The following is a 21,275-nucleotide window of genomic DNA, read 5'->3' on the forward strand; positions in this document are numbered from 1 at the left end:
ACGAATAAATACATATATTTAATTATTTTTATTTACATAATAATTGTTTGAAGCTCATTTTCCAACAAATTTTTAAATAAAAACATTAAAATGTTGAAAATGTTCATATATTTTAATAGGGTTTCGGCACTTTATTGAGGAATTACTACATACATAGTCGAACTGAACTTGATATTTTGAAATTTAAATTATTTATCAAAATTAAAATTTAACTTGAAATTTATAATTATTTAGTCATATTTTGCATAATTCTAAGTAGATTTTGTAAAAAATCAAGAAAGAAAAATTTTAACGTGCTTTATTTTTTCTTTTTTATAATAATACATATTATTATATAATTAACATATTCATAATGTTTCACCCTTTCAAAAATATAATCCTCCTCCTCTCAAATAAACGTACATACGGGTGGCCTCTTTTTTCAAAAAATTAAAATTTGAAATTTTGGGCTCAAATATTAGAGATTTTTTCAACCTTCAACGATATATGTTGTCTATATCAGACCTCCTTTCTTTTTGATACTTAACATTGTTCCTAAATCTTAGCCGTTAAGGCTGTTCTGAAAATATTTTTTTTTCGAAAAAATTCGAAAAAAATTCTTAAAATTCAAAAATCCCTTAATTCCTGAGGATTTTGGAAAAAAGTTTTACATGAACATGTGTATATTATATGAAGTATATTGATAAGGTAAAAATCAAATTTTATTGCATATTCATCGAGAAAATAAACTAACGAATCCCTCAAAATTGAGAGGGTAATCCTCCTCCTCTCAAATAAACGTACATACGGGTGCACCCTTAAAACAAAAAAAATTAAGAAAAAAGTTTGTCATTTTCTTTGATATTTATATATTTGAAATATACCTTATAAATATATCATTTAATTTATCCCATTTTAATATTATGAGTATCAAATGCGAAAATCAAAAAAAATACTGTCCTGATTCGAACTCAATCCATTTAATCCTGGCATACAGACCATCCCATTATGCCAAAAAGATTATTTGTTATTTTCTTAATAATACCCAGATTTTCCTTACTTTTACCACCTCTCTAAAGCTGGGGACACCGCCTATCGTTGGGAGTAGCTATTAAATAGAACCACCAAGGGTATTTTTCGAACTGCCGGTGTAGTGGAAACATCCGACATAATGATTCATTATGCCAAGGTTTGATTCCCATTTAGCTAATTTTTTTCTTTTTTGGATCATGAATTTTTTTTTTGGGTCACTATAAGATTTGTTTCATGTTCTAAATCTGCTGCATATGTAATCTATTTTTATTTACCTATTTTTTAAAAATCTATTGGATTGCCAAATTTGAATATATTTAAAATCATAAAAATCCAAAAAAACTATAAATATATGTTTTATGCATAGTGCCGATACTCAAATATCAGATTACTTAGATCCATGAATAATATCCGAATTTTTTTTCTTAAAATTAAACTTCAAAACTTCTTGCAATCTTATTCTTAATCAATTGTAAATTTTTAAAACCATTTTTTAAAATAATTTTGCGTAAATTTTATTCTCATGTTGTTTTAATCGAAAATTGATACATTTTCAAAAAAATAATATTGACTTATGAAATTCATTTTTAAGGTGAAATAGTATTGTTTTTATTAAAGTATATGAATAATATATAAAAAATTAATGAATAATATAAGCAGATTTTTAGTTTACAAAACAAATATGAGCAATGCAATTTCAAACTTTTGCTGGCAATTTCGATATTGCTCAAGTTTGTAGTATTTGTGATACCTATAACATCGGCTTAATCAAAATTCGATTTTTCTTATGAGTTATTGAGAAAATTTGATTGCAATGAGAAGGATTTCGACGTTTTTGATAAACTAAGAGCTGAGCTTTAGGGGTTCAGTTCATTTATGGCTGTAGTTTGATGCGTAGATCTCTTTTTTATTGTAAATTCTTTCAGCATGGAGATCGAGAATGAATCTTTTGAGAACTTTATGAGTTTTTACACCCGTAAAGAGGTCCTTCGAGGAAAGATAGTCCAGACTACATGAAGATGTGGGTTAACCAAAAAAATCCGATGGTTTCCCATATTCATGTAGATCTTCGAAAAAATGAGCACCAAAAAAGCCAAAAAAATAGGCTTTTTATTGGATTTGTACACTAGATCAATAATCTATTTAGGATCTGACACTCTTTTTAGCCAGAGATATGAGGTCCTTTCTAGGAAAACGATCTATTCATCCAGAAAAAAAATGAATTATCGTTTTCCCCAGAAATTACATGGGGAGTGGTAAAAGTAAGGAAAATCTGGGTAATACGCCAAAAAATCACGACTTCTAGCCTTCTCATTATTGTCGTTAATCATGATTATTGAACAAATATATTTTTAATATTACTGAATTGAAACAAAATAATAACATATGAACTTTAGTTCATTATTAAAAACAATACCATTGACTATCAAAAGTAAATTTACTTACATTTGATTGAATAATATTGTTTTGTTATATAATGCACTAGAGTACATATGTTTATATCTCTTCTGTGAATGATAATATTAACTTAGAGTGATTTTTTTGATATTTTGCTGTTTCATCTGATGCTGTTGAGAATCTTTTTTCTTTTGATAAGAAGTTTAAGTAATCTTAATATACATTGCTAAACCAAGTTCTGTAGGATGGATTTTGAAAGAGTTAATGTATAGTTCGCTGAATAATTTGATGTCTTTGAAATTTTGAAGTTAATTTATCAGGAAATGACTATGCATTCTTCTTATTTGCTTGTGTTATACATAGTTTTCGTGATCCTATCCTTTTTAAGCATGCGTTGAAGTTGGGAAAATATGGAATCTCACAAAAATAATGTAATACATTGAAGGGATGCTAGTTTTCATTGAGGGTAATATTGAGTTCATCATTTATGTGCTGAGATTAGTTGTTCAGTACCAACAAAATACTTTCCCAAAATAATCCCAACATATAGAAAATTTTGTATGAACCAATTCAAATTCTTTTCCCAATTCTCCTATTGAATTTCGATAGAGTTTTATCACTTCATTAATGGATAAAGCATCCCTCGCTCAACAATCTGTTGGTTCAATTGTTGCTAACAGCTTCTCAACAGCTAATGTCTTTGCAAAATTCGGCATTGACTTTTGCTGCCATGGTTATGTAAAATTATTAGACGCTTGCAAGACCGCAAAAGTCCCACTTGATACAGTTTACGACGCTCTTATGGAGAACGAGAAGAGCCAGAAGTCAAATGGTATCGAATTCTCAAAGTGGCCACTTGATTTGTTGATCGATTACGTTCTTAAGACACACCACCGCAACATTCGCAAATACGGTCCAGAAACACTTAAGCTTATCAGCAAGGTCGTCAAAGTTCATGGCGAAAAACATCCAGAGTTACATGAAGTTAAGAAGAACTTCCTCAACTCTCTCAATGACCTAGAAAACCACTTACAGAAGGAAGAACAAGTCTTATTCCCATTCGTATACCAACTTTGCGAAGCTGATGCAAAGGGATTAACAATGGGCAGAATGCACTGCATGACTGTTGATAATCCAATCAGAGTTATGATGGAAGAACACGAGAATGAAGGTGCTAGATACTTCCATATGGCTAAACTCACAAATAACTACACAGCTCCTGCTGATGGCTGCAACTCTTATAAACTTGCTTACAGCCAGATTAAGCAGTTCAATGAAGCTTTGTTTGAACATATTCATATAGAAAATAACCTCATCTTCCCTCAGGCTTCTGCTCTTGAGAAGAAAATTGTTTTTGGTGCTGAATAAAATTATAAATGAGTCTTCCTAATTTTATCCACCTCTTTTTTTAATTATTTTTCCATACAGTTCATTAGACCTTCATAGTATTAAAAAAACAACAAGTTCCATATGAAACCAGAATATGAAGAGACAAAATCGTCATCTTTTCAATATCAATGCTTTTGAATTGTCCAATAATTTTCCAATATTTCCAATAAATAATATTGAATCAGATTTTAAAACCAAACCCATGTACAAAATGCAACAGAGAGTTTACAAAGCTGCCTGTATGTAGAGCAATATTTTGATCTAAAGAATTCTTATATGATATACTGAGTAAATCAAAAATGCGAATTGCACCATGCAATTTAAACGAAGAGTTATTGTAGATTTAATGAGAAACAAACAAAATTTATGATAATTTTTAGAAAATTTTATGACTCCGTTTTACTTTTACTCGAAAATCAGTACGTATAAGAATTACCCTTATTGACCTTTATCATGAAACTATTTCTCGTGATATCAGTTGTGACTTAAAGACGATAAAAAACAACTCAAAAAAATTAAAAAATTAAATTGCTTTCGGTGAGGCTCGAACTCGCGACCTTAGGATTATGAGACCTACGCTCTACCTACTGAGCTACGAAAGCAATACATTTGGTTCAAAAAAGTTTTGTTTTTGATAAAAAATTGCCATTTTTCTTCCATGTTTAATTAATCAATCATTGAAATATGGATCCCTGTGATATACTGTACGTCGCCATGTAATATTATTCATGAATTTTATGTGAACGATATTTTCATTTCAATTCGAAACTCACAAACGATAATCGCATCTGATTTTTATAACCTTGCATCTAATTTACCCGTCGTTTCCATTATTTAGTTACAGGCAATTTTTCTTTTCTGAACTCTCTCAACACAACAATAAGTTGGCCAAAGAGATTTTTAATTCTAGTAAATATCATTACGGAGAGGCACATTTTATATTCGAGATTAATCGTCAGTCGTTATCGATATTCACTCTGAAAATGAAATCACTTTTGAATGATCTACATTTTTTTTAAAGAAAAAAAATTCATGTAAACACAAAACTGCGCAATAGTAAATTAAACATTTTCACATATGCCAATATTGCATAAAAACAAATTTTCCTTTTCAAGTTTCAAGCAATATTTTTCAAATTGTTATAGACCGAAAATAGATTTTTTCGGTTTTCTCTTCAAATAATTGAAAGAATGATACTATTATAGGTTTATTATATTATATAGCATATAATCATGCTATAGCCGAAAATTATAAGTTTTGAGAAGATTGAATATAACACAAATAAATTTGAATGTAAGTTAAATTGCTTGTTGTTTTTAATAGCTATTTAATGAGAAATCCAATATTGCAAAATTCAAATTGAATGATTGAAAGAACAGAAAAAGTCATTCTTTTCAATTTCGAATATGTTTCATTGTATTTATAATTATATGGCAAATAAGATATTTAAACTTGATTTTTGAAGGAAAATTCACAAAATTGAATAAATTCAAATAATTTTTATTCAAAAATAAACTAGTTATTTGAGTTTAATACTAATTATCTATTCAAACTACAAAGTTTGTAATTTAAAATATTTTGTGAGATCAGATTGAATTAATTCAAGGTTCTTTTCAATTAATATTCATGACCATATTACGCATTTTCGAACATTCTAAACCAAATATATAAAAATGGGAGACGAATGTTAAATTTGCTAGACATGGGGGAGTTGTCTGCAAAGTTTTAGCTCTTATCTCTAACAAAAAATTAATTTTTTAAAAAAATGACCGAATACGTTTCACAGCGAGAAAAAAATAAAAGGCAAGATAGAATTTTCTAGACATAAAGAAGTTGTTTACCGAGTTTTAGCTCTTATCTCTAACAAAAAATTAATTTTTAAAAAAAATGACCGAATACGTTTCACAGCGAGAAAAAATAAAAGGCAAGATAGAATTTTCTAGACATAAAGAAGTTGTTTACCGAGTTTTAGCTCTTATCTCTAACAAAAAATTAATTTTTAAAAAAATGACCGAATACGTTTCACAGCGAGAAAAAAATAAAAAGGCAAGATAGAATTTTCTAGACATAAAGAAGTTGTTTACCGAGTTTTAGCTCTTATCTCTAACAAAAAATTAATTTTTTAAAAAAATGACCGAATACGTTTCACAGCGAGAAAAAAATAAAAGGCAAGATAGAATTTTCTAGACATAAAGAAGTTGTCTACCAAGTGTCAGCTGTTACTTCTTCTCAATACTGATATAAAATAAAAATCTTTATTATTTATTTAACCTTTATTGTTTCATTAAACTTCATTTATTTTATATTATAGTTTTATTCTTTTAGCTACTTGTAAAATAATCTAATTTTATATCATCATTTTACCGGATTATTCTTCAGTACATCGATTGTGTATCTAAAATAATATTATTATCCTTATTCTGTTTTTCCAAAATTCTTTTAAATATCTTTTTTGGTTAGATTACTTTATACTTTTTACTTTTATTTTTTAATTTCAAAAAAAAATTTGGTGATTGTTCTATTCTGTTACAATGTGCATTATCATATTCTAATGAATTATTCATTACATACATTTAAAAAAACTTGTTAAAAATGAAATTAAAAAATTATGTTTATTATTACGCTGTGAATGTGTCAACAGCGGTCATGCCTGTATCTGTATCCCATATTTGCCACAACCTTTCTGTATCTGCATTTGTGTATTTCGGTTTCAGCTGATACATTTGATTTGGCGTGTAATTTGTTCCGGTTAATGGATTAATTGGGAGATCTTCATGCGGTGTGTTATTATTGTACTCCCAAATAAAGGCAGGAATGGCCTGAATGCTTTGGCAGCGCTCCAATGTCGGCCAGAATCTCTCAATCTTCCCATTTTGGTAGGGAGAATGAGAGTCTGTATGCCGCCATTGGACGCCCCAAAGATCAAGTAGATCTTGAAAGGCGCCCCTATTTTCTGAACCGTTGTCGGTCCAGAAACAATAAGGGGCACCAAATTCAATGAAGGCGGAAGCCGCAACGTTCGCTGTCGTCGCTGCCAGCATATCTGGTATTTGTATACACGCTAAGACTTTGCGGCTAAAATCGTCGATTATGCCATAAATATACTGGCCACGAACACCCCTAAAATAATGAACATCTGCGTGCCAGATAAGATTGGGTGAAAGCGCCCAATATCTTACTGCTGTTTCTGCCCCGGCATGCTCTAATCGCGTCTTGGTGAAATGATTTTCTTTGAAGTATCTGCGTACTTCTCTATATGATACATCAATTTGTTGTAATTTCAAACGTTTCCATTGTTTTGTTTGACCACAGGGAAAGGCCCAGTGGTCATGTATCACAGCAAGAGCTTTGATTTGGTCGTAGGGATTGACCCTACGACCTTTCTTGCCTTTAGGCAATGGGATATTCTGTAAGCTAAATTGATTTTGTAAAAAAGATTTTGAAACATCTAAATATTTGAAATCATTTGATTGAAGGGTTGGGGCGATGGGAACATGGGTGCAAGCTTCTTCTCATGTCATTTTACCTTCTTCAATCTGATTGGAAATACCAATTAGGTAAATTCGATCGACATACCCTTTGTAAGGATTCATTCTAATGAAGTACGTTAACAATCAAAATATTCTATAAGTGTCTAGTATGGAATTCAAAAGAATAAAGAAAATGGTAACGTAAATAAACGTATTATGAAATAATTTATAATTAAAATGAAAAAAAAAGGAAAAATAATAAGTAAAGTGACTGGAAATGAAAATTAAAATCAGTGTACAGTTTTATTTTTTTCTCGCTGTGAAACGTATTCGGTCATTTTTTTAAAAATTAATTTTTTGTTAGAGATAAGAGCTAAAACTCGGTAAACAACTTCTTTATGTCTAGAAAATTCTATCTTGCCTTTTATTTTTTTCTCGCTGTGAAACGTATTCGGTCATTTTTTAAAAATTAATTTTTTGTTAGAGATAAGAGCTAAAACTCGGTAAACAACTTCTTTATGTCTAGAAAATTCTATCTTGCCTTTTATTTTTTTCTCGCTGTGAAACGTATTCGGTCATTTTTTTAAAAATTAATTTTTTGTTAGAGATAAGAGCTAAAACTCGGTAAACAACTTCTTTATGTCTAGAAAATTCTATCTTGCCTTTTATTTTTTTCTCGCTGTGAAACGTATTCGGTCATTTTTTTAAAAATTAATTTTTTGTTAGAGATAAGAGCTAAAACTCGGTAAACAACTTCTTTATGTCTAGAAAATTCTATCTTGCCTTTTATTTTTTTCTCGCTGTGAAACGTATTCGGTCATTTTTTTAAAAATTAATTTTTTGTTAGAGATAAGAGCTAAAACTCGGTAAACAACTTCTTTATGTCTAGAAAATTCTATCTTGCCTTTTATTTTTTTCTCGCTGTGAAACGTATTCGGTCATTTTTTTAAAAATTAATTTTTTGTTAGAGATAAGAGCTAAAACTCGGTAAACAACTTCTTTATGTCTAGAAAATTCTATCTTGCCTTTTATTTTTTTCTCGCTGTGAAACGTATTCGGTCATTTTTTTAAAATTAATTTTTTGTTAGAGATAAGAGCTAAAACTCGGTAAACAACTTCTTTATGTCTAGAAAATTCTATCTTGCCTTTTATTTTTTCTCGCTGTGAAACGTATTCGGTCATTTTTTTAAAAATTAATTTTTGTTAGAGATAAGAGCTAAAACTCGGTAAACAACTTCTTTATGTCTAGAAAATTCTATCTTGCCTTTTATTTTTTTCTCGCTGTGAAACGTATTCGGTCATTTTTTTAAAAATTAATTTTTTGTTAGAGATAAGAGCTAAAACTCGGTAAACAACTTCTTTATGTCTAGAAAATTCTATCTTGCCTTTTATTTTTTTCTCGCTGTGAAACGTATTCGGTCATTTTTTTAAAAATTAATTTTTTGTTAGAGATAAGAGCTAAAACTCGGTAAACAACTTCTTTATGTCTAGAAAATTCTATCTTGCCTTTTATTTTTTTCTCGCTGTGAAACGTATTCGGTCTTTTTTTTAAAAATTAATTTTTTGTTAGAGATAAGAGCTAAAACTCGGTAAACAACTTCTTTATGTCTAGAAAATTCTATCTTGCCTTTTATTTTTTTCTCGCTGTGAAACGTATTCGGTCATTTTTTTAAAAATTAATTTTTTGTTAGAGATAAGAGCTAAAACTCGGTAAACAACTTCTTTATGTCTAGAAAATTCTATCTTGCCTTTTATTTTTTTCTCGCTGTGAAACGTATTCGGTCATTTTTTTAAAAATTAATTTTTTGTTAGAGATAAGAGCTAAAACTCGGTAAACAACTTCTTTATGTCTAGAAAATTCTATCTTGCCTTTTATTTTTTTCTCGCTGTGAAACGTATTCGGTCATTTTTTTAAAAATTAATTTTTTGTTAGAGATAAGAGCTAAAACTCGGTAAACAACTTCTTTATGTCTAGAAAATTCTATCTTGCCTTTTATTTTTTTCTCGCTGTGAAACGTATTCGGTCATTTTTTTAAAAATTAATTTTTTGTTAGAGATAAGAGCTAAAACTCGGTAAACAACTTCTTTATGTCTAGAAAATTCTATCTTGCCTTTTATTTTTTTCTCGCTGTGAAACGTATTCGGTCATTTTTTTAAAAATTAATTTTTTGTTAGAGATAAGAGCTAAAACTCGGTAAACAACTTCTTTATGTCTAGAAAATTCTATCTTGCCTTTTATTTTTTTCTCGCTGTGAAACGTATTCGGTCATTTTTTTAAAAATTAATTTTTTTGTTAGAGATAAGAGCTAAAACTCGGTAAACAACTTCTTTATGTCTAGAAAATTCTATCTTGCCTTTTATTTTTTTCTCGCTGTGAAACGTATTCGGTCATTTTTTTAAAAATTAATTTTTTTTAGAGATAAGAGCTAAAACTCGGTAAACAACTTCTTTATGTCTAGAAAATTCTATCTTGCCTTTTATTTTTTTCTCGCTGTGAAACGTATTCGGTCATTTTTTTAAAAATTAATTTTTTGTTAGAGATAAGAGCTAAAACTCGGTAAACAACTTCTTTATGTCTAGAAAATTCTATCTTGCCTTTTATTTTTTTCTCGCTGTGAAACGTATTCGGTCATTTTTTTAAAAATTAATTTTTTGTTAGAGATAAGAGCTAAAACTCGGTAAACAACTTCTTTATGTCTAGAAAATTCTATCTTGCCTTTTATTTTTTTCTCGCTGTGAAACGTATTCGGTCTTTTTTTTAAAAATTAATTTTTTGTTAGAGATAAGAGCTAAAACTCGGTAAACAACTTCTTTATGTCTAGAAAATTCTATCTTGCCTTTTATTTTTTTCTCGCTGTGAAACGTATTCGGTCGTTTTTTTAAAAATTAATTTTTTGTTAGAGATAAGAGCTAAAACTCGGTAAACAACTTCTTTATGTCTAGAAAATTCTATCTTGCCTTTTATTTTTTTCTCGCTGTGAAACGTTTTCGGTCATTTTTTTTAAAATTAATTTTTTGTTAGAGATAAGAGCTAAAACTTTGCAGACAACTCCCCCATGTCTAGCAAATTTAACATTCGTCTCCCATTTTTATATATTTGGTTTAGAATGTTCGAAAATGCGTAATATGGTCATGAATATTAATTGAAAAGAACCTTGAATTAATTCAATCTGATCTCACAAAATATTTTAAATTACAAACTTTGTAGTTTGAATAGATAATTAGTATTAAACTCAAATAACTAGTTTATTTTTGAATAAAAATTATTTGAATTTATTCAATTTTGTGAATTTTCCTTCAAAAATCAAGTTTAAATATCTTATTTGCCATATAATTATAAATACAATGAAACATATTCGAAATTGAAAAGAATGACTTTTTCTGTTCTTTCAATCATTCAATTTGAATTTTGCAATATTGGATTTCTCATTAAATAGCTATTAAAAACAACAAGCAATTTAACTTACATTCAAATTTATTTGTGTTATATTCAATCTTCTCAAAACTTATAATTTTCGGCTATAGCATGATTATATGCTATATAATATAATAAACCTATAATAGTATCATTCTTTCAATTATTTGAAGAGAAAACCGAAAAAATCTATTTTCGGTCTATAACACAATATTTTTCAAATTGTTTTCTTGCAAAATAGTTTGGATATGACATAAACCTAAAAACAATAATAATGACCCATTATTTATCGGTTGTTATGAATTCATTATTCATTCAAAAGTATAAATTCGAATAAATTCTTTATTGCCATCTAATAATTCTTTCGGATCTTTTCTCCACCTAACAGCTATTTTGAATATCCATTCAAATAACTAACCAAACAAGACTAAATCTTCACATACTAATGCTGAATCAAAATATCTAATTTTAGCGACCTTATACAAAATTAGATTTAGCGGAAAAATGAATATTCTCATTGAGTTACAACAAAATGATAAGAAAAATTTCTATTGAATTTAGTTAATTGAAAAACAAATATTTTTTTCAATACTCCATTCAATTTTTCATTAGCTCAATATTTTCTATATATTAACTGAGTCATTTTATGGACAACGTGGTTATTCCAGACCATTCGGGTAGGTATAATTTTGTTAAAGTGATCAACAAAGGAGGGTTCTCCGTAATTTGTTTAGCTCAGGACTACAAAACGGGAGAACAGGTAGCTGTAAAAATTATCAACCGTGAAGATATGAAGGAAAACGATTTGATGGAATATCTTGAACGCGAGCTCAGATTAATTAGCAGGCTTTCTCATCCGAGCCTGCCCAAAATTTACGACATTATTTATGAAGAAAATTTAATAATGATAATTATGGAATACTTGCCAAATGGAAACATCATAGAGCGCATACTTGAGAAGGAGTATTTTACTTTGAACAAACGAATCGAGGTTTGTTATTCAATTTTAGAAGGTCTTAACTATTTACACGAAAGAGGAATTGCCCATAGGGACATAAAGCCCGAAAACATAGTATTTGATAGCTATTTCAATCCTAAGCTTATTGATTTCGGCTTTTCTTGTGAAATAACCGGAAAAAACGCTACATACTGTGGAACTCCAAGTTTTATGGCTCCTGAAATCATGCTCGGACAAAAATACGATGCAATTAAAGCAGATATGTGGTCATTCGGTATAACAGCACACATCATCCTTACTCATGAGTATCCTATCTTGTTCAAGAACGAAACAGATCTCCTTAAGAACGTAAGAAACCATTCCCTCAAATTTCAGATTCTTATCCAAGGCAAATTAAGAAAGTTCATAGAGAGCTGTTTAGAGTTGAATCCAGAGCAAAGACCAACTGTAAGTGAACTCCTAGAGATGCTCAAGCCAATTGTGGAAGATAACTCCAGTGAATTAAGAGCTAAAAGTGAAAAAGCAATTTTACCGAAACTAAATATGGGCAAAAGATCAAATACATTTAACAAGAAGACAAAACTCATTCCAACAAGCAGAACTTGCAAGATAACTCCTATGATCAAAGTCAGATATTTCGGAGGATTATAAGTAATATATCTTTATTGTATATTTTATTTATTATTCACTTATATATTGTTCATCATTTTTGTTTGGTATTGTTTAAAAGATTCCTGTAGTTTAATTTTAATTATTTTTTATATAAATTTTCATGGTTAATGTTTCAACACAAATAGGAAGCAACTATGACACCTAGATATTATAGTTCAAATCTGTAATCCGGTAATGGAAAATAAAAAAAATATATGAATTTAATATTATCACAAATTATAATAGTTCTATAACAATATACATATCATACAATAAATATTTTCATTAATAAATACAGTTGTCTTTTAACTATGATGTATTAAAAACATGTAGAATATCATGCTTTTTTATCTTTTAAAAAACTGCATAACCACTTTGCAAAGTGTTAAATATTACAAGAAAATATTTTTTTACATCCCAACAGTGAAATCAACAATGATTATTTGTTTGAATTGATGTCGCATAAATTTATTGAGGAATATTATACCAATTATATGATTTATAAATACAAGACCTTCAATTTAAATTTATAATATTCGGTCAGCCTAATTTCTAATAAAATTAAAGATATTTTAATACTTTTGTCGATGCTAATCGTGAAACTTTTGTAAAAGCTTGATTTAGAACTGTGTGTGATAAACTATCCATACATATGTATGATCCATGCACTTGATCATAAACTTGGCAGAGATTCGCGAATTTTAACGCAATTGATCTCTTGAAATTAATACCATTGCGATGACAGTGGTCACGAATATACATCATAGCTTCTAAAGGAGTCATAAATTTTGCATTATTACATAATTTTTTGTCAAATGGAATCAAAATTTCTCGGACAGTGTGATATTCAAATGTTTTAAATGGAAATGATAAGCTTGCTATTGGCTTAAGCTCCTCCTCACCTGCTTTTGGACTATTTTGATTATTTTCCGATGCGGCAACACCTGAATTATTGATCATTGGGAATATTTTGATAACCATTCGGTTATCGGTTTTTTTATACATCAGAACAAATCAATTAAAATTCATATGAAAAAGAATATTATATGATACGAGTTAAGTTTGAAGGGCGCGTAAAGGGTTGGCGTCCTAAGGCGTCCTGATGTAAACTATTCAATTTTTGAGAAGTTTACACCATAATTGAATAGTTTATGGCGTCCTGAGAGGAGATTTCAATGGGTATGGCGTCCTAAAAAATAGAAGAAAATGATTTTTTTCTCGATTTTTCTAGAAATTGAATTTTTTAAAAAAGAAAAAAAAAATCAAAACGTATACATTCAAGAAAGACTATAAATGAAGATTTTTCTATTTTTTTTCATTCTAAAACATTTTTTTTGGATAATTTTTTTTAATAAATATGTAAGAAAGATTGAAGAAAAAGTAAATTTACTTTAAGAAAATTCGTTTTACATGATGTAAGACCCATAATATAGATCCGTATTTTTCCCAAGTGAGCGGGGTATCTCCAATTCCAGCCCTATCGTCCTCCCAGTGTCAGTTTTCAATATAAAATCCAAATTTTTTTTGAAAATAAAAATTTCAAATTTTAATTTTTTGAAAAAAGAGGCCACCCGTATGTACGTTTATTTGAGAGGAGGAGTATTATATTTTTGAAAGGGTGAAACATTATGAATATGTTAATTATATAATAATATGTATTATTATAAAAAAGAAAAAATAAAGCACGTTAAAATTTTTCTTTCTTGATTTTTTACAAAATCTACTTTAAATTATGCAAAATATGACTAAATAATTATAAATTTCAAGTTAAATTTTAATTTTGATAAATAATTTAAATTTCAAAATACCAAGTTCAGTTCGACTATGTATGTAGTAATTCCTCAATAAAGTGCCAAAACCCTATTAAAATATATGAACATTTTCAACATTTTAATGTTTTTATTTAAAAATTTGATGGAATATGAGCTTCAAACAATTATTATGTAAATAAAAATAATTAAATATATGTATTTATTCGTATTACAACCGTAGTAAGTCGATTCTTCCTTTCTTCTACTGAGTTTTGAATTTGATTTCGAATTGTAAAGAGATTCAAAGGGAAAATACTAGCGGATAAAAACTACCTCCATGAAAGGGTCATAATGGACTCAAGTTGTATTTTTTGATATTTTTTGCTTTTCGAGCCTAAATAGGTAGCCAAGATAATGCCTAAAAATAAGGTTCTAAATTCTGAAGTTTACATGATCCTCTCGTGTGCACCCTTAATAGCATGTTATTAGACAATAGGAGTGTAATGATATTGACTAAACAGAAATGAGAGAATAGAGATATAATTTTGATAAGCAATATTGCGAACAAATTCTGAAGTAAAATTGCGATCAATAATTGAAAATTACGATCATGTACTGAAAAATGACGATCGAATTGAATGAATAGAATTATATCTAAGAAAAAATAAATTGTATTTAGAAGATGAACAAAGAAAGGTGTATGCTAAAAATCATTTAACAATAAATGGAAATAAAACGAAATTGTTAAAAGAAAAAAATGAAAATTGTTAAATAATATATTATTTTTTAGTCATAAGAATAAAAATATAGTAGTTATAAAAGGAATTAGACTTCATATATCAATTCTTTTTCTCTGTAGATGTGGAACGTTTGCTTTTCGATCTCTTTCGATGAACTTGAAAATATAAGTTATTATCGCTGAGAATCCTTTCCGAAATAGGAGCTTTACGTTTAGGAGGATTGTCGGATGACTTTTGTTTTTTATTGTTTGATTTTGTTGTTATGGAAGATTTTTTCTTATTTTTTTCAGAATTTTGCTTGCTATTAACTGAAACTTGTTTTGACGGCCCAACAATAGCATTTGTAGTAGGAAGAATTCCCAATAACGAGCGCATTTTCGATAATTGTTTTTCAATATGATCAAGAAGGTCCAGCTTATGTTCTAGATTACTAGACATTTGATTTGTAGAAGGATGGTTTTGATTTTCTGGTTCTAAATCTGTAGAGTCTGCAATATTTGAATTTTCGGAGCGAATTGGAGCATCTGAACCTTGATTTGTATCGGCTTGCTCAAAATTAGTTTGAATTGGAGTGGATGAATTAAAATCTGGATGATTTAATGTTTCATTAAATAATGCCATAATTTTTTCTCTTTTTTCATTAATAAACTTAGTGATCATTGTATCTTTATCTGTTAGATCGATCGATTTGAGTATATCTGCATCATGAACTGGAATATTTTCGAACAATGAACTCGATTCTATGGAACCATATGGAGAAATCTCGTTCTGAGCCAAAGAAAGATCACTTACGTTGTATTGTTTGATAGAAAAAATTGTTTTCTCAAGTTCTTTTTGAAAGCAGTCAAGAATATAATTTTTGTAGCTATCAGTGATAACGGTTTTTATATGGCGCTCGATCTTCTGGTTATTTTTGATGGCGTTATATTTATCTAATTGGATTTGAGATATCTTCTTAATAGCTTCATAAATGTTTGGATGTTTTAACGAAGAAAATTCTGAATGCATACTCTCGAGGCAATCATTAGTGAATATTGCAGTTGCATTATTATATTGAGATATTAAATTGTAGTGCGGCAACCAAACTTTGTTGAAATAATCAATATAATCTTTGATCGAATCAACTTTATTTTGATTAATTATATGCATTGTAAGTACAAATTCTTCATGAGACATGAATGGAGTAATAGAATATAGCTTAAATAAAGAATTTTGTAAAGTATTGAAATTTTTTGTATAAAGTGCTACAAGTTTCCTGTGTAAAGCTTGTTTGAAATGAAATAGGCATCCAATTATACGGACTTTAGGGAAAATTTGTTGAAGTGCCTCTATCATTCCCTTTTCAAAATCACAATGAATTTGAATTAGCTTTGAAAATTGAATACCCTTGACAGTAAAAATATATTCAAATGCCTTCTTATAAGATTCAAATGTGCGGTTTTTCATGAATATAAATAAAAGTGGTAGATATTGATTTGTTGAAGGTTCACAAATCATAATTGTTAGCATCTGTCCTTTTTGAAAATGTTTTGGTGTAATTTTAAAAGTTCCATCGCAAAATAAATCTGTGGCTTCTTTTGCAAATTGAATTGCCTTCTCAAAACCAAAAAACATCGTCTCACAATTTGCTTGAAAATCATGGCCAATGAAAAACTGCTCGCCATTTATTAAACAAAAATTAGCAATTTCATCGTCTGTAATTTTTTCTCCAACAGAAAATTTTCTGGACTTATTATAAACTTCCCTGACCAATGAATCTTTAATTAATGGGTTTTCATCAGTACCAACAGCAAGTTCTGTCATAAATTTTTTAATCTGCTGAAAAGTGCCGTTGTCTTCAGAAAATTTTGCCATTGCCTTATTGTATATTTCTGTCAGAGTCATTGATTTATGAAGATCATTTTTTTCATTTTGTAACTTTTTAAATTGTCTGCATTCGGGTATATGTTCCTTTTGTAAATCTTCGGAAACTGAACTGTTCTCAATTTTAACTAAATAACGTGCTTGACAAGAATGATCGATGCAACGGTAGTAACGTTCAATATTATTTGAATTAATAATATTTGTATGATCATGCGAATAAAGCATATCTTTGCGAACAATTGTATCAGGATATTTTCCAGTAACTGCGGGAATATTTTTAACTGCAATATAACTAAAATATCTTCTGACAGCTTTAGATTCATTTTCGGCGTATTTAATATTAAAATATTGAAGAACTTGTTTGATTATATTCGTTTTTTCATCTCTCGATGTTGATTTTTGGTATTTATCAGATTGTTCCCTGATAAATATTTTATTTTCGTCTGTAAAGTTTGCTCTTTTTTGATTAAATATAGATGATTTTCCCATTAAAAAATGAAATGATGCAAAATTTACGAAAACCGTTCGAAAATTGAATCAAAAATGAAAAGTAATACTTAAATGAGGAATTCTTTGAGATATTGGTCTTAGATTGAATGTAGCGTCATTCTTATATAGAATATATATTCATATCATCGGAAATATGATAAAAAGCATATAATAAATGTCAAAAAAGTGAACAAATAAGCAAAGATATTTTTTAAAAAACAATGAAAAGTAATACTTAAATGAGGAATTCTTTGAGATATTGGTCTTAGATTGAATGTAGCGTCATTCTTATATAGAATATATATTCATATCATCGGAAATATGATAAAAAGCATATAATAAATGTCAAAAAAGTGAACAAATAAGCAAAGATATTTTTTAAAAAACAATGAAAAGTAATACTTAAATGAGGAATTCTTTGAGATATTGGTCTTAGATTGAATGTAGCGTCATTCTTATATAGAATATATATTCATATCATCGGAAATATGATAAAAAGCATATAATAAATGTCAAAAAAGTGAACAAATAAGCAAAGATATTTTTTAAAAAACAATGAAAAGTAATACTTAAATGAGGAATTCTTTGAGATATTGGTCTTAGATTGAATGTAGCGTCATTCTTATATAGAATATATATTCATATCATCGGAAATATGATAAAAAGCATATAATAAATGTCAAAAAAGTGAACAAATAAGCAAAGATATTTTTTAAAAAACAATGAAAAGTAATACTTAAATGAGGAATTCTTTGAGATATTGGTCTTAGATTGAATGTAGCGTCATTCTTATATAGAATATATATTCATATCATCGGAAATATGATAAAAAGCATATAATAAATGTCAAAAAAGTGAACAAATAAGCAAAGATATTTTTTAAAAAACAATGAAAAGTAATACTTAAATGAGGAATTCTTTGAGATATTGGTCTTAGATTGAATGTAGCGTCATTCTTATATAGAATATATATTCATATCATCGGAAATATGATAAAAGCATATAATAAATGTCAAAAAAGTGAACAAATAAGCAAAGATATTTTTTAAAAAAACAATGAAAAGTAATACTTAAATGAGGAATTCTTTGAGATATTGGTCTTAGATTGAATGTAGCGTCATTCTTATATAGAATATATATTCATATCATCGGAAATATGATAAAAAGCATATAATAAATGTCAAAAAAGTGAACAAATAAGCAAAGATATTTTTTAAAAAACAATGAAAAGTAATACTTAAATGAGGAATTCTTTGAGATATTGGTCTTAGATTGAATGTAGCGTCATTCTTATATAGAATATATATTCATATCATCGGAAATATGATAAAAAGCATAATAAATGTCAAAAAAGTGAACAAATAAGCAAAGATATTTTTAAAAAACAATGAAAAGTAATACTTAAATGAGGAATTCTTTGAGATATTGGTCTTAGATTGAATGTAGCGTCATTCTTATATAGAATATATATTCATATCATCGGAAATATGATAAAAAGCATATAATAAATGTCAAAAAAGTGAACAAATAAGCAAAGATATTTTTTAAAAAACAATGAAAAGTAATACTTAAATGAGGAATTCTTTGAGATATTGGTCTTAGATTGAATGTAGCGTCATTCTTATATAGAATATATATTCATATCATCGGAAATATGATAAAAAGCATATAATAAATGTCAAAAAAGTGAACAAATAAGCAAAGATATTTTTTAAAAAACAATGAAAAGTAATACTTAAATGAGGAATTCTTTGAGATATTGGTCTTAGATTGAATGTAGCGTCATTCTTATATAGAATATATATTCATATCATCGGAAATATGATAAAAAGCATATAATAAATGTCAAAAAAGTGAACAAATAAGCAAAGATATTTTTTAAAAAACAATGAAAAGTAATACTTAAATGAGGAATTCTTTGAGATATTGGTCTTAGATTGAATGTAGCGTCATTCTTATATAGAATATATATTCATATCATCGGAAATATGATAAAAAGCATATAATAAATGTCAAAAAAGTGAACAAATAAGCAAAGATATTTTTAAAAAACAATGAAAAGTAATACTTAAATGAGGAATTCTTTGAGATATTGGTCTTAGATTGAATGTAGCGTCATTCTTATATAGAATATATATTCATATCATCGGAAATATGATAAAAAGCATATAATAAATGTCAAAAAAGTGAACAAATAAGCAAAGATATTTTTAAAAAACAATGAAAAGTAATACTTAAATGAGGAATTCTTTGAGATATTGGTCTTAGATTGAATGTAGCGTCATTCTTATATAGAATATATATTCATATCATCGGAAATATGATAAAAAGCATATAATAAATGTCAAAAAAGTGAACAAATAAGCAAAGATATTTTTTAAAAAACAATGAAAAGTAATACTTAAATGAGGAATTCTTTGAGATATTGGTCTTAGATTGAATGTAGCGTCATTCTTATATAGAATATATATTCATATCATCGGAAATATGATAAAAAGCATATAATAAATGTCAAAAAAGTGAACAAATAAGCAAAGATATTTTTTAAAAAACAATGAAAAGTAATACTTAAATGAGGAATTCTTTGAGATATTGGTCTTAGATTGAATGTAGCGTCATTCTTATATAGAATATATATTCATATCATCGGAAATATGATAAAAAGCATATAATAAATGTCAAAAAAGTGAACAAATAAGCAAAGATATTTTTTAAAAAACAATGAAAAGTAATACTTAAATGAGGAATTCTTTGAGATATTGGTCTTAGATTGAATGTAGCGTCATTCTTATATAGAATATATATTCATATCATCGGAAATATGATAAAAAGCATATAATAAATGTCAAAAAAGTGAACAAATAAGCAAAGATATTTTTTAAAAAACAATGAAAAGTAATACTTAAATGAGGAATTCTTTGAGATATTGGTCTTAGATTGAATGTAGCGTCACAAATTTCACAAATATAATTTACTATACAATTTTATTCATTTTTTTAAAATGGCTGACGACAGTCTGTATCAACTAACTCAACTAGTCAAGCATAATGATTATTCTTCGGATTCATTAAATCAACTTTATCAATGCATAAGTACAATGACAGAAAGATCAATTGGATGCTTGAATTGGGATAAATTTTTCAAAAAAATCACAGTGACTGATGAAGTTCTTTTACATTTTTAGCATCCGTTTTAAACATTGAAAAGATATCAGAATGTTTCAAGGATTCTATTTTTTATCACAATATTAATCTTGAAAAATTCAGTAATTTAACTGAAACAGAACAACAAACAATTTTAAATTCCTACAAAGCGGATAAATTTACATATTACATAATGTGCTCACAAATTGTAAAATCAAACTGGAACAATTTATCCCAAACTTTAGTTAATATTGCAAATCAATATTTGCCATTTTTAGATGAAGAAAAGCAAATATATATATTTACTGAAATAACTGGCAATTATCAAAATTTTGAAATTTCAGTTGCAAACTTGTTACTTTTTTATGAAAACAATGAAGAACAATTAAGCAACTGTTTTAATTTAACATTGTTCCAGCAAATTTATTCCAAAAATGGAATCGAGCAAATGATATTTTTTGCTGCAAATACAATTTGTTGCAATAACACTTCTATCAATTTTTACAATCTCCTTGAAATTGAAGAAATGAATCCATTTGATTTTTTTTATTTCTCAATTCAATATAAAGAGATATTAAATTGCGATGATTTTCCAAAAGTTACAGAAGTAATCACAGGTTTAATCTCAGCTTCAAATATTAATGCTATTATGCGAATTTGCCAAAAAATTTTGGATAAAATTACATTTTATAAATGTAATTATTGCCATATTACCTCAATATGGAATTTTATCACAAATGCAGCAATAATTCTTCCTGATGAAGATTTATTAATCAAATTATTAAAATTCATAGAAAAAACAGAAAAAGCAACAGATGAATTATTCGAACCGGAGAATGATTTGGGTTTTTATGAATATTTAAATTCGATTTTCTCAGATATTACATCTGCGAGAAATAAGCAATTTCTCTTGGAATTTCTAAATACCCATGAAGATGACTTCACTTATGATCAGACATTGTGAGGTCATTTTTGATCAACAAATTAATTGAAATTC

The 21,275-nt window shown here is 27.7% G+C and overlaps 4 protein-coding genes and 1 non-coding gene across 5 annotated transcripts, besides 7 other annotated features; 2 read left to right on the forward strand and 3 right to left on the reverse strand.

Annotated features, from left to right (window-relative positions):
- Positions 1-797: part of a mobile genetic element that runs on past the window's edge.
- A 2,212-nt stretch (positions 798-3,009) lies between these two features.
- Positions 3,010-3,777, forward strand: TVAGG3_0717470 (protein of unknown function (DUF542); the record flags this gene model as incomplete). The annotated part of the gene is made up of 1 exon (XM_001307231.2): positions 3,037-3,777. The coding sequence occupies one exon, from the start codon at positions 3,037-3,039 to the stop codon at positions 3,775-3,777; it is 741 nt and encodes a 246-aa protein (XP_001307232.1).
- Positions 3,778-4,327: 550 nt separating this feature from the next.
- On the reverse strand, positions 4,328-4,400 carry TVAGG3_0717480. The gene has a single exon. It is a non-coding gene; the product is annotated as a tRNA-Met (tRNA).
- A 537-nt stretch (positions 4,401-4,937) lies between these two features.
- Positions 4,938-5,776: a mobile genetic element.
- A 350-nt stretch (positions 5,777-6,126) lies between these two features.
- Positions 6,127-6,155: a mobile genetic element.
- Positions 6,156-6,419: 264 nt separating this feature from the next.
- Positions 6,420-7,391: a mobile genetic element.
- A 2,658-nt stretch (positions 7,392-10,049) lies between these two features.
- Positions 10,050-10,890: a mobile genetic element.
- Positions 10,891-11,306: 416 nt separating this feature from the next.
- On the forward strand, positions 11,307-12,512 carry TVAGG3_0717530 (protein serine/threonine kinase protein; the record flags this gene model as incomplete). Its single annotated transcript, XM_001307232.2, has 1 exon — positions 11,330-12,292. One exon carries the CDS (start codon positions 11,330-11,332, stop codon positions 12,290-12,292), a length of 963 nt encoding a protein of 320 aa, XP_001307233.1.
- An 89-nt stretch (positions 12,513-12,601) lies between these two features.
- Positions 12,602-13,259, reverse strand: TVAGG3_0717540 (uncharacterized protein; the record flags this gene model as incomplete). Its single annotated transcript, XM_001307233.1, has 1 exon — positions 12,854-13,252. One exon carries the CDS (start codon positions 13,250-13,252, stop codon positions 12,854-12,856), a length of 399 nt encoding a protein of 132 aa, XP_001307234.1.
- A 100-nt stretch (positions 13,260-13,359) lies between these two features.
- Positions 13,360-13,720: a mobile genetic element.
- A 140-nt stretch (positions 13,721-13,860) lies between these two features.
- Positions 13,861-14,513: a mobile genetic element.
- A 369-nt stretch (positions 14,514-14,882) lies between these two features.
- Positions 14,883-15,959, reverse strand: TVAGG3_0717570 (MULE transposase domain-containing protein; the record flags this gene model as incomplete). The annotated part of the gene is made up of 1 exon (XM_001282667.2): positions 14,883-15,959. One exon carries the CDS (start codon positions 15,957-15,959, stop codon positions 14,883-14,885), a length of 1,077 nt encoding a protein of 358 aa, XP_001282668.2.
- Positions 15,960-21,275: the final 5,316 nt, after the last annotated feature.

The sequence above is a fragment of the Trichomonas vaginalis genome, chromosome III (assembly GCF_026262505.1).
Source record: "Trichomonas vaginalis G3 chromosome III, whole genome shotgun sequence".
NCBI lineage: Eukaryota > Parabasalia > Trichomonadida > Trichomonadidae > Trichomonas > Trichomonas vaginalis.